The 13,323-nt window shown below is 53.1% G+C and overlaps 1 protein-coding gene across 2 annotated transcripts; it reads left to right on the top strand.

The window, feature by feature from the left end:
* Positions 1 to 527: 527 nt before the first annotated feature.
* Positions 528 to 8,178, top strand: MED10 (mediator complex subunit 10). 2 transcript variants are annotated; one of them, XM_034998803.1, is made up of 5 exons: positions 528 to 714; positions 1,951 to 2,034; positions 5,263 to 5,365; positions 6,959 to 7,045; positions 7,545 to 7,629. In XM_034998803.1, exons 1-4 carry the CDS (start codon positions 593 to 595, stop codon positions 7,016 to 7,018), a joined length of 369 nt encoding a protein of 122 aa, XP_034854694.1. In that variant the 5' UTR covers positions 528 to 592; the 3' UTR covers positions 7,019 to 7,045; positions 7,545 to 7,629. The 2 variants fall into 2 exon arrangements, with proteins under 2 accessions (XP_034854694.1, XP_034854693.1); XM_034998802.1 differs by lacking the exon at positions 6,959 to 7,045 and having other exon boundaries at positions 530 to 714; positions 7,545 to 8,178.
* The last annotated feature ends 5,145 nt before the right edge of the window (positions 8,179 to 13,323 follow it).

Genomic DNA, 13,323 nt, shown 5'->3' with positions numbered 1-13,323 from the left:
ATTCTTCATTATATTTTTTCCTGTATTGTTTTAATTATTTACAACGAGTACCTGTAATTTGTATATTCAGGAAAAAAGAAGCCATTTTCCTCGTGGGCGTAAGCTACTCTTTCCAAGCACTGCCTGTTGTACTTCAGTCTTAACCAGTCTAAGCTCAAGTACTGTCCGCACTCATTATTCTAATGTTATGGACAAGAACGGAGCCTCAGAGGCTAGGGGACTTGCCCAGGGCCAGTGGAGGCAGAACGAGGTCCCGCAGGTCCCCACCGCTGGCTCTTGGTGGCCCTAAAAGCATGCACCGCAGTCCTGTGAACCAACACCTGAAGGATCCCACTCACCTGGGCGGCTCAGGGCTGGGGCGGGGCCGAGATGACGTCCGCCTCGCCCCGCGCTCAAGCCCCGCCCCGCACGCCTGTCCAGGGTGCGGACCACGCCCCCACGGGCCCACCCCGCCCGGCGCCTAGGCCCCGCCCCAGGCCCGCCCCCAGGCCCCGCCTCCTGCCGCCAGAGGAAACGGAAGTGGCGGCGGGCCCGGGCGGAAGCCGGAAGCGGCGGAGCAGGACCTAGCGCTGGGCGGTGTTTGCTGCCGGCCATGGCGGAGAAGTTCGACCACCTGGAGGAACACCTGGAGAAGTTTGTGGAGAACATCCGGCAGCTCGGCATCATTGTCAGTGACTTCCAGCCCAGCAGCCAGGCCGGGCTCAACCAGAAGCTGTGAGTGGCGGCCCGAGTCCTTCGGCGTCTGCCGGGAGCCCGGGCCGGGAGCAGGGCGGGGGAGCCGGGCCGGGCAGCCGGGGAGCCTGGGGAGTGGTTTGGTGGGCTGCCAGGCCAGGGGGCCGGGGGTGGGGCTGGGGAGCCGGGGCCGGGGGCCGGAGGGGTGGGTGGGGGTGGGGTGGGGAGCCAGGGCGGGGGCCAGGGCCGGGGACGTGGGGTGGGGTGGGGGCGCGGATCCGGGGCTTGGCCGAGAGCCGCGCCTCTCCGCCGCCCTCCTCTGGGCCTGCGCCCGCCCCAGGCTGCGCGCAGATGGCGGGCCGGGCCTCTTCGCTCCCGCTTTGCTTTGCTGGGACTTTTTCCTGAGGGCCCATTTGGAGACGTTGTCATGGTCAGATGGTGCATCTTCTGGGCCTGATAATCAAAGCCCGCCCTCCCTCGCGCGCGCGCGACTCCCAGAGTTTTCTCCTGGGCCCTTCTGGGGAGTTCAGTCCGTGTCCCCAGAGGAGGCCGACTTCAGGGGGAGTGCACTAAACTGGGTCCCAGAAGGAGAAGGTTGTGAAGCTACCTGCTGCGGAGCCCTGGATGTGGAGGAATTGGAGGGGGGATGGTGCTGAGAAAGGGTGCAGACCGTTTAGTAATTTTTTTGGCAACAGTCCTGTGCTGGCCTTGGTGCTAGGGCTAGTGCTGGGATGGACAAGAGGCAAATACACATAGAATGAGTGCCCTGGAGAAGGTCTCCTAGCTTTACAGCAGGTACAGACATCAGACATAACTGCAACCCAGTGTTACAAACCTAGAGCTGGGGGACTAGCCTGGTGATCTCATTAGGCTCCAGAGTGGAGCTGAAGTTAAACCAGGCAGGGGAGGCTTTCGTCCTCTGAGATTTGGAGGATGGGTCAGGTGGGAGTCCACTGCCCCATGTGTTCCTTGATAATGCACACAAAACCAGGTGCACATCAGGGTAATTGTTTTTGAGAGAAGATCGATAGTTTTCATCAGATTCTCAGAAAGGTTGGTTTCTATCCCCCAATATTGACAGTTCTGCGTTAGAAAGAAAACCTGATATTTGAGGGTATTCTCTAACCCCAAAACTTTCCTAGGAATTCTGTAGCTAACCAAAGAGCTACTCGCCTTGCTTGTGTAAGGAACTTTTGTGGAGCTCTCATTGGCCAGCCAGGTGGTGTTCCTGCTGCCATCTGCATTAACCACATGCCCCATTTTTGCTTTTTCCTGCAGGAATTTTATTGTTACTGGCTTACAGGATATTGATAAGTGCAGGCAGCAGCTTCATGACATTACTGTGCCTTTAGAAGTTTTTGAGTAAGTATCATTCTTGATATTCATTTGAGTATAATTCTTGTTTTATTGTGCTATAATGACGCCTTCAACAGTGGCATTTAAGTGCCTGCTCTTTGGCAGGCACAGCGTAGGTGCTGGGGATAAGCCAGTGAAGAAAATAGACAAAAACCCCAGCTCTCAGGGAGCTTATGTTTTAATAGGATTAAAAATTAAAAACAAAACAAAACAAAAAACCCCCTCAGTATTGTATTGTTGAGAAAGAGTTACATGTGAATAAAGGGTTATTAAATATGTGAAAAACATCATAAGCTCTCAAAGTCCTGCTTAGACAAAATGGTAGCCATATCACTTTCTTTTTTCTTGAGAGGTAGAAAGTCTTATATGGGCTCTATTATAAATTAAAAAAAAAAAATCTAGGCAGAAACAACCTGAGAAGTATTTTGGTGTGGTGTCTTCCAAACTGTCCTGGGAGTGCTAATTCTACGAGATGGTAAATATCTGCTCTTTTGGGCAAATCAAAAGGGGGTGGTTCTTAGGCCAAGTAAATTTGGGAAGGCTGGTCACTGCTTTTTGCTGGAGAGTGGTGTGTGCCTTTCACAGTTGTGGCCCAGAGAACGCCTTCAGGAAAGAAACTTTCCAGGTTGGTTTCATTCAGGTTTTATCACACTGATTTCACGGGTGAAGAACTGGTAAGTAACTGCAACAGGCTGTTGGGCTACTAAGTGTCAGAGTTAAGACTGAAATTCTGGACTTGTCCAGCCTTGGCCAGCCGGATTTCTTTCTTTGTTTGTTTGTTTGTTTTATTTATTTATTTATTTATTTATTTAAAAAATTTTATTATGTTAGTCACCATACAGTACATCATTAGTTTTTGATGTGGTGATCCACAATGCACTGTTTTTGTATAACACCCAGTGCTCCATGCAGTACATGCCCTTCTTAATACACATCACCGGGCTAACCCATCCCCCCCCTCCCCTCTAAAACCCTGTTTGTTTCTCAGAGTCCATAGTCTCTCATGGTTCATCTCTCCCTCCAATTCCCCCCCCCATTTTTCCCTTCCTTCTGCTAATGTCCTCCATGCTGTTCCTTATGTTCCACAAATAAGTGAAACCATATGATAATTGACTTTCTCTGCTTGACTTATTTCACTTAACATAATCTCCTCCAGTCCCATCTATGTTGACGTAAAAGTTGGGTATTCATCCTTTCTGATGGCTGAGTAATATTCCATTGTGTATATGGACCACATCTTCTTTATTCATTCATCTGTTGAAGGGCATCTCGGCTCTTTCCACAGTTTGGGCCAGCCGAGATTTCTGTGCCAAGCAATCCCCCCCCCCCGCCAGGTGGAGCCAGTTTGGAATGGCAGGAATGTGCTAGTCGTTTTTGCATTAAAACCACAAATGTAAGTCACCAGATCTCCTGGAACAGTAAAGGGAAAGGTGACCCTCTTATGTCGCAGCGGGTCAGAGATACGAGGCCTAGTTACAGTTACAGCGCAGCTCAGCAGCTGCCCCCCCACCCCCGCCAGGACACACGGGCTGCACTCTTCCCGGTCTCAGCTCTGTCCTCACCTGCTGACTGTGGTGTTGCGTGCGCCCACCGAGTTCTCTGGGCGCAGGTGGGAGTGAAGGTCTTGTGCGTGTGGGGCAGCTCCTGACTCGATGGCCGCCTGCCCGAGAAGGGCGCGCAGCTGGAGGCCGATTCGTCTTCCTCGCAGTATCCTCAGTGGTGCCGCTCTGGCCTTGAACTTGTGGGATGGATGTACTGACAGATACCAGTGACTGAAGGGCAAACGAGGGCAAGGGGGTTGGGGAAAGACTGCTTAGGGGCCACCAAACCACAGCTGGTGGGCAGAAGGGGTGGTTGAGATTCATCTGGGGGTTGGGGCCGAGCTGGCCTCTGAGCTCTGGTGGGCTGCAGATGCAAACCGTCCATCGAAATGCCCGGTGCTGGAGGAATTTCCGGGTCCCAGTGGCCTTTCGGCACACACTTTCGGACACATTGTAGCAAAGATAAAAACTACACCTTGGCCATCTGTCCAGAACTTGGGGTTGATGTGTTGGCAGAATGGCCCTCAGCCTTTGGGCCTTAGAGAAAGAGCCCTGTCCGAACGCTGTTGCTGTTGAGGTGGTTATTTGTTTAGGACACTCGAGCCTGTCAGGTATTTTCTTCAGAAATGAATGTATTTTATTTAGAATGAACCATAATTTTGCTTCTTTCATTCCATCATTTCAAAAACATTGCAATAAAATGGAATTTGTAGAACATGTGACTTATTGATTTTTTTGTTACCTGTCATAATTAAAGGCCAGTTTTTATGCCATTAACGGTAACTTAAGTGTTTTTGATCTGAAGTGACTTTTTTTTTTCCCTACTGGAGTGTAAATTGGACTTTGGTGGTGGTGATTTCTTTTTCTTTGTAATGAATAATTCAATTCAGCTGAAGGATATGACGGTCTGTAAGGTACAGAAGCAAGCAGGTGGCCCAGTGGTGGTAAATGGGGATATTCATCTAGGTAGTATGCTCGATGAAGTCTGTGGGTTAATAAGACATTTTGGGGACAAGTGTCAAAAATTTCAAAAACAGTTTTATATAAGTTTAGAAATAAGTGGATAGAACCTCTGTTAAATACATGTTACTTGGGTGTATTTAGGAAAGTAGTATATCAGGACCCCACCCCGAAAAGGTGGTGGACCGGTTCGTAAATCGTCTTGGGGCTGGCAGGGCTGGAGCTGTCCTGCCTGTGGCCCCCTGCCGCCTCCCGCAGCCCTGAAGCTCCTCTCTGAAGGGTACCCCCAGGGACCGAGGGGGTGCACCTGGAGCGGAGGCTGTGTCTTGGCCGGCTCCCCACTGTTGCGCAGCCTGAAACCCCGGCCCACATTAGTTCTCTCCTGTCAAGAGCTGCCTAACCTTACAGGTTATCATGAGGATCGGGGGTAATGGCTCTGAAACCATCTGAAAACCACAAACGCTAAGACTGTGAAGTCGTAGCGCCACGAACTTGCTTGGTTAGAAGTGATCATTCCTTGATTTCGTGAGTTATTCACATTACTAGAAGTAATGTGAAGTCAAATCATCTGTACTTGCATAAATGGAAGAATCCTAATTCATGTGGTTTCTGGACACAGTTTCGTCTAAACAAGGCCATGTGCAGTTATACAGAGCTGACTTTTCCCCATCAGAAATCGTTGAGAATAGGTATCGGCCATGAGAATGTTAATTGAGATGTTTCATGTTTCCAGATACATAGATCAAGGACGAAACCCCCAGCTCTACACCAAAGAGTGCCTGGAGAGGGCTCTGGCCAAAAATGAACAAGTCAAAGGCAAGATCGACACAATGAAGGTAAGGCTCTTAGAAGCAGAAAATAAGGTCAGAACATAAATACTTACAGAGCACATTTGGCTGATAGACCTTGTTGTTTTTCTCCATACTTGGTAAAATGCAAGCTGTCTCACACGGTTACACAGCTGAGATTTCTGGGTGTAACGGGGCAGTAAGTGAGGTCAGCTCTCTGGGAGCCTTGTGGGGGTAAACACAGGGTAGCAGAGTGTAGCCATCCTTGGAGGGATGTCCAGGCTAATTTCCGTGATTGTTGGCACTGGCTTACTGTTCGCATTTGTAAGACTTTCATATCTCGTGTTTGCACTTGGATGCTTTTCGCTTCCTTCGTTAGGCCACTTCCTGGAGTTCTGGTTGCAGCATTTAGAGCATTCCCTTCTGTTTGTCCAGTGCTTGTCTCCCGCACCTGAGTCCAGACCCCTTCGGACCCTGTCCCCCGTCCTGCAGTTCTCCACAGAGAACTTCCTGTGTGTTTCTTTGCTTTGATGAGGACTAGAACACTCCATGCATTGTGAACATGAAATATGTAGGGTTTTGGTTTTGGTTTTGTTTTTTTCTTAAATTGACTGCACTGTGGTTCAGTTGGGGTATGTGTGTGGTTTTTCCTTTGGCCAGTGCCATCCCTGTAGCGACCCCACGTGTGTTGGCCTTGCACTGAGCGCCCTCCTGCCTCCCGGGCTTCCTGTCTGCTGCCGGGGATCCCCCAGACCCCTGTCCTTCCGTTTTTTTGTGTGAAACTCTGGCGTGTTCTCTGCACACCAACTGTCCTTCGGGCTCAGCGTGTGTCGCCTCTCAGAGAGGCCTTGCAGACCAGCCTTTCCTAAATCCTGATGAAGATGCCCCCTCCTCTTTCCTCTGTTTTGGTTTGTCTGCGGCCGCATAGACTCTAGGACCTCGGGGCACGAGTGTGGTGTTCCCGCGCATGCCCCGAGCCCAGAGAGCGCCTCGCTGTTGGCCAAGGTGTGCAGGGATGGCCGCACACTGACCTCCGGGCTTGGGGCACTCTGGCCCAGTGTGGAGAATGAGCAGAGAGGCTCTGTCAGGGTGACAGTGACGTGTCTGTCACAGGCTGCCCTGGGGTCGCAGGGCTTCCGTCCCCCCGGGTGATCCATACTGATGCTCAGTAGCAGGCCCTCAGGTGGTGATGCAGTGGTTGTCAGTGGGGCGCCCGCAGCTTCCTTTCTGTTTGGTCACTTTGGGACCTAGTTGCTGTTGAGCTCAGCGTCACCCTGGGCACAGGATGCTGCCTTGATCGATAGGCTGACTGTACTGTCGTGCAAGTGACCAGACATCCCTCTGTCACAGGCCGTGGGCTCTGTGCTTGGGCTCCCCGTGCTGCCCACTGTGCTGTGGGGGTGCCTGCTGGCGATGACGCGCGGGGCGGTCCCCTTCAGTGGGCATCTGTTGTGCTTGCTGGCAGTCTGCGTCACCTGGGATCTGTGCAGGTCTCGTGGCGCAGTTCTGTGGCCTTCGTTGGCTCCGTGGATCAGGTATTCAAACTTCTGAAAGTTGCAGCTCCCACGGTGGTTGTATGTGGAGGTGCGGTGTCCCTGGAGGATGTCTTCTCACGTGCTCTGTTTTTGTTCGTGTCCGTAGTGCTGCGTTTCAGTAGGACTTAGACAAAGAGATTTTGAGACAATACTTAGCTGCTCTTAAGATCGGATTCAAACACGTGTTATGCTGGTAAGTAGGATCGAGAAGCCGCAGCATTTGTAGTAGACAGGTTTCCAGGTGCTCTGAAAGCTTTGATCAGCTGTTTGCACACTGAGTTTGATATGGTTTGAGCTAGTAATTGCTTAATTAAATATTACTTGAAGATTCCTGTTACGTGCGTCGTCTACAAAAGTCATTTTCAGCTGTGTGCATGGCTGGCGCCTTACGAGAGGGGCTTTCTCTTATCTGGAGGATTTATTTTGTGTTGGACTGAGCGTTTCTCTTTCACATAGTTCATCACGTAGCTCTGACGCAGTTCCAGGCTCGGGGGCATCAGTTGGCAGCCAGGGTCCCGAGTGCCTCCGTGGAGATGAGCCGGCTGTGCGGGAACGGCTGCTTGCCCGGAGGGAAAGCACGCTCTGCTCTCTGCTCTCTGCTGAGTTGGAGGCTTTGGGGGTGGGGAGTGTCTTTCACTTGAGTGATGGGTCACAAACAAAGATATTTTGATGTTGTATGTTTTTCTTCTCAGAAATTTAAAAGTCTGTTGATTCAAGAACTTTCTAAAGTTTTTCCTGAAGACATGGCTAAGTATCGAAGCATCCGAGGGGAGGACCACCCCCCTTCCTAACTTCATCGTCCTGCCGCCCGAAGACCCTCCTGGTCTAGTGTGAGTCGCCGTGACCTTCAGGCAGGCTGTGACTGACAGTGGCACCCATGTCCTCCAGCCGCCCTGTCCTTGTCCTTGGCCTTGAGGGACGGCGGGGCGGGGCCTGGAGGGCTTGCAGAGTTGTGCCCTGGCTGCCCCTCTGTCCCTGATGTGCGTCTGTTCGGTCCGCAAGTTCTCAAACGGCCCGGAGTGCACGTCTTTGAGTGCGATGCATTTGATTCTCCCTGGCAGAGTAGTCTTGAGAATATTAACTACGCTAGATACATTAAGTTTTTAAAAATTCCTAATGGTTTTGCTTTTATGTACTGTTTCTTTTCCATTTTATTATGGTGTCAAAGCTAAAAGAAAAAAGAAAAATTGGCTTAATCTAAGAAGTCCTTTAAGTTGGTGTCTTATATTTTCAAGTATAATGCATAAAGAATGTGTTCGGTGTAACTGTTTACATGGATTTCAATTAGACATAAGCGTATAATAAAGCCTTTAAGTATTTATGTGATTTATTCCATGTAATTATTTTTATAACATTTTATAGTATAGTACAGTGTATCTTGTAAACAGTCAATTATTACTTCCCCAAAGTGTGAATAATATTCATAAAATTTGTTCTCCAGGCATTTAGGCAGAACTCTGGTTCCCCTGCAGCCAGTCTCCTGGAGGGCGGGACAAACACTGAGGGAGGTGGATGCATGGCTGCTAGGGACCTGCCCCCCCAGGGCTGTGTGTTCCCCGCAGAGGGTACACACATTCTGTGGGTCAGCTGCACACTCTGTGTAGGCCTGTCCCGATGGCCCTGGGAGCCTGTGTTCCTGGTAAACTTGGGGCGATGCTGGCTGTGATCTGGGCTGTGTTCTGAGTCACAGGCCTATGGCGGCAGCATTTCTCAAGAGTGACCTGCAGGCCACCTGCATCTGGGTGACCTGGACTTCTTTATTAGAAAGTGGGCCCCGGAGCGCCTGGGTGGCTCAGTCGGTTAAGTGTCAGACTCTGATTTTGGCTCAGGTGGTGATCTCAGCCCTTTGTCGGGCTCGCTCTCTCAAAATAAGAAAGAAATTGGGTCCTATGTAATCAAGAGGCTCTAGGCTGAGGCCCAGGAACTTGCATTGTCAGTTTGCACCCCGGCCTTGTCTAGATCCGAGAACCACTGCATTGAGGACTCTGACGGCCCCCCGACCCACCTGTGTGCAGTATAAGGGTGTAGTGTGATGTGGGCTCCAGTGGGCTCTGTCCCATGAGTGGGGGTCAGAGCCCACCTTTCACCATCCTTCACTGACCACTTCTTGTGGAATTGGGGGCGCTTGGGCATGCCATTGCTTCCCAAGGCAGTCTTTTTTTTTTTTTTTCTTTTTTAAAGATTTTGTTTATTTGACAGAGACACAGCGAGAGAGGGAATACAAGCAGGGGGAGTGGGAGAGGGAGAAGCAGGCTTCCCGCGGGGCAGGGAGCCCGATGTCGGGCTTGATCCCAGGACCCTGGGACCATGACCTGAGCCAAAGGCAGACTCTTCACCGACTGAGCCCAGGCGTCCCTCCCCAAGGCAGTCTTGCCCAGTCAGGGGCCAGGCTCCTTAGGAAGCTGCTTCCTCATTGTTAGCAGTTTGATTCTTCGAAACTACACCAGGAAGGCAGCCCCACCCTGGGGACAGGTCTTCTAGATAAGGGGTGCTCCCAGGCCAGGGGGTCCTGGAGCCACCAGCCCCCTCCTGCATTGGTTTTCCAGCCTGAGGCCGCCCTGACTAATAGTGGCTATGTGGGCCGGGGGGCGTGGCTCACAAGCACTTCCCAAACCCCGTCCCCATGAGTCACTCAGTGGACCCTCACCGTGGCCCCTGAGCTGCGGATTTCAGAGCAGGGACTGGGGCACAGGGAGGCCGAGTGGCAGAGCTGCGACACAGGCCACCTGCCGAGCGGGTGAGCCTCGGGGCTCCCCTGCCGCTGGGACATCAGTAGGCAGGTGCCCCGGACCGTCGGTGTCCGTGTCAGAACACAGCGCCATGACTCCTTGGTGCTGGTGGTCTTGTCCCTGCCTCCGTGAGAGCTGCGTTCCCGTCCCCTCTGCAGTGCTGCCTGGTGCGTCCAGAGGTGTCGGAGTTCCTGTCCCTGGCTCCGAGGCTCACAGGGCATAGCTGGCGGTGGGGCGCTCTTCACATCCCGGGCCTCGGAAGCATCGTGGCCTTCGGCCCTTTAATACCCATGTCTGAACCTTGGGACGAATGGGTCCTTATCAGTTGGGGGGGGTGTTGTCTGGAGGCAGTGTGGAGGTGCACCGCCCCACAGGTGGTGGGGCTGCTTCCCCGGGCCCCGGGGGGGCAGCTCACTGGGGTGTTCACCAGTCTCCTTTCTGGGAACATCTTTCCCTCTTGGGTGTGTGGCCCGGCTGCCTGGGAACCTGTAGCTTGCGCGTGTGTGTGACGCCCCGAGCACTGCAGCGGATCCCCAGTGCATCGGCATCTAGGCTCGGGATGCTGCGACGTCGCCTTGCCGTGTCCCTGGGTTCGTGGCTGGGTCCCCGCTTGGCACCGCAGCAGGCCCCGTGCTCCTCGCGAGAGCCGGGCGCACTCAAATCCTCTGCCGGCTGCTGGGCTGTGCCTCCCCCAGAACCGCCTTCTGTCACTCTCGCGAGGTCAGAGGAGCCTTGGGGGCTCCGCGCGTGGCCGTCCTGCAGTCTCACTGTGGATGTGGGACCTGGATCTCCCACGCACTGTCCCCAGGACTTCTCCACCGGAAGGTCCAAGACCCCACCTCAGACGCAGGAGGCGCCCACCTGAACTCCCTCTCCCGAGGCCTTTGGCTGCTCTCCAGGGCTTCCGGTCAGTTCAGACCATAACCAGTGGGCTCCTCCCGATGCAGGATCGACCATTTTGTGATTGCCTTTTCTCTCTGACCTGCCTACCCATGGGCCACCCCCCCACCCTCCGAATTGCCAGGTCCTTCTTCAATTTTAAGCTCTTCTCCCCACTGCTTCCCAGAACAGATCAGCCAACCGACCCAAAAGCCCAGTCATTTGTGATGGTGCGTACCTGAATCTCTGTACCAGCACGAGGCTGGCCCTGGTTCACGTGTGGGACCGGGGCATCAAACGCCCGTTCTGGTCACCTGTGCTGCCTCTGTGGTTAAGAAAACAAAACACAAAAAACGTAAGCCCAGTTTTACGCAGAAATAGAATGTCCTTCATCTTTTTGGGGGCACAGGCGCACCTCGGACATGGTGGGTTGGGTTCCAGACCCCTGCAGCAAAGAGAGTCAAGGAAGCTTCTTGACGGTGCATGTCAGTTACGTTTGCACTATACTGTAGTTAAGTGTACAATAGCATTCTGTCAAAAAAAAAAAAGTATGGACAATGAAAAGATCCTTTATTCCTGAAAAATGCTGACCATCATCTGAGCTTCCAGCAAGTCATGATCACCGATCTCCAATCCCTGTAACAAACAGAATAATAAAAAAGTCGTTTCAAGTACTGTGAGAATGACCAAAATGTGACACAGGAACACAAAATGAGCCAATGCTTTTGGAAAAATGGGGCCGATAGACGTGCTGGACAGAGGGTTGTCCCCACCTCCCCTTTGTAAAAACGCAAAATCTGTGATGCACGATAAAGCAAAACGCGATGAAACGAGGTAAGCCTGTGAAACAGATGCGTCCAAGACCTAATTTCTGTGTTAATGTCAGAATTTTCATCAGTCCCTCTGCAGAGGTCCAGGTAGAGCGGAGGATTCTCCAGGGATGGGAGCAGGCCGTGGGGAGGGTGCTAGGAGTGGGAAGGGCTGTCAGCGCACGTCCCCAGTCCACAGCACCTGCTGCCCCCGGGAGCTCTGCAGCTGCCCGAACAAAGCGCCACAAACTGGCCGGCTTGAGCCAATGGAAATTTGGCTGACGGTTCCGGAGACCAGAAATGAAGATGTCGGCACAGCCGCACAGTCTCTGGAGGCTCGGGAGGGTCCTTCTGCCTCCTTCAGGTTCTGCTGGCTCCAGGTGTTCTGTGGGGCCGCCTCCTCTGGTGTCGGCCTGTCTTCATGTGGCTTTCCGTTCTCCACATGTCTCACCACTGTGTCTCTCACCGTGATGTTTATTGCTGGACTTAGTCCCCCCTTGACCATCCAGGATGATCTCATCTCGAGAGTCTCAATTGCATCTGCAAAGACTCTTTCAAAGGAAGGTGACAGTTACAGGGTCTGCATGGACACAGCTTTTGGGGAGCCACCATTGCCCCCACCACTGTGCCCTTTTTGGCAGGTTCGGCCATCCAGTGTCCAAGCTTTGCTGCTGAGGGGCTGCCATGTCTGTACCCCCAGATCCGTGCAAAGCCCAACTAATGCCCATGTGACTGAGCCCCTTCTTCTCAGGGGACGCTGACCATGAGTTGAGAGTTTAAGACCAAGGGCTGCGGGGCGCCTGGGTGGCTCAGTCGTTAAGCGTCTGTCTTCCGCTCAGGTCATGATCCCAGGGTCGTGGGATCCAGCCCCACATCAGGCTTCCTACTCTGTGGGGAGTCTGCTTCTCCCTCTCCCACTCCCCCTGCTTGTGTTCCCTCTCTCACTGTGTCTCTCTCTGTCAAATTGATAAATAAAATCTTAAAAAAAAGAAGACCAAGGGCCAGTGAAGACAGTGAAGTGTGTGTCTCCAGGTAGAGACAGAATGCTTTTTGTTGTCTTCCCTCTCCCATAAGATCATTTTTTATTTTTTTAAAAGAAAAACATGATGCAAAAAGAAAGAAAAAAGACACAGACCTTGTGGTTTGTTGATAAGGAAGAAGCATCGTGGGTGACAGTGAAGTTTCGAAGCTGAAGGCTGAGACACACATCAGCAGCACCTCATCGCTGCAGGTGTGCGGAGGCCGGGTCCTCGAGAGAATCAGCCGAGCCGGGCAGCTGGAGCCCGGCTGCAGGGTTGGGGGAGCTCGGGCAGCTTGGGGAGCTCGGGGGGCGCAGCTCAGGAAGGGAGTTCACGGAGGGTCTTCATGGCCTCCGCGGAGCTGCCGCATAGGCTCACGTAGGACAGAGCAAAGGTGGCGAGAAGTGACCAAGCTGCACTTCCTCCTTCGGACACTGAGCCTCCCCACTATTGTCTCGAGCCGCAAGGACACACGCTCTCCGGTGTCACATGACACCCGAGCTCCCGCTGATCCTTTTTATCAACATGGTCTCCCAAAGCAAACATAGTGAGTTCTTGTTTTTTGGTAAGTGTACCGTGAACACCAAGATGTGGGACGCACACGTGCATTTCATTGTAAAACATTGGAAGTAGAGGCAGAGGACACGTCTTCCTCGAGGGCCGTCTTCAGCTGCAAGTTCGGATCTCACGGGGCCGCCCGCCCGCGTTCTGTGCGCACCTGCAGCCCGCTCAGCGGGGCTGGGAGGGGACAGCCGCCTGCCGTAGGGACCGCGTGAGCAGCAGCTCGGGCACGAAGCAGATTCCTGCCGGCGCGCGGGGGGTGTTCCAGGATGCCCGGGAGGGGCGGGGGCAGGCTCGCAGGTGCCAGCAGCAGTCAGCTGTTCGGAGGACGGCACCTGTCCTGGCTGGGGCGGAGCCACGCGGATCGCGGGGACCTCAGGGAGCCCCAGGTGGGGCTGTTCCAGGCCCAGGTCTCTAGCTGTCGATGGCGGCCTCGGAGTGGTAGAGGGGGACAAAGCAATGTGATTCCCGTCA

The sequence above is a fragment of the Mirounga leonina genome, unplaced genomic scaffold, assembly GCF_011800145.1.
Source record: "Mirounga leonina isolate KUSES-001 unplaced genomic scaffold, KU_Mleo_1.0 Mir_95, whole genome shotgun sequence".
Taxonomy (NCBI): domain Eukaryota; kingdom Metazoa; phylum Chordata; class Mammalia; order Carnivora; family Phocidae; genus Mirounga; species Mirounga leonina.
The sequence above is the reverse complement of the archived record's forward strand: the minus strand, read 5'-3'. Positions and strand labels throughout refer to the sequence as shown.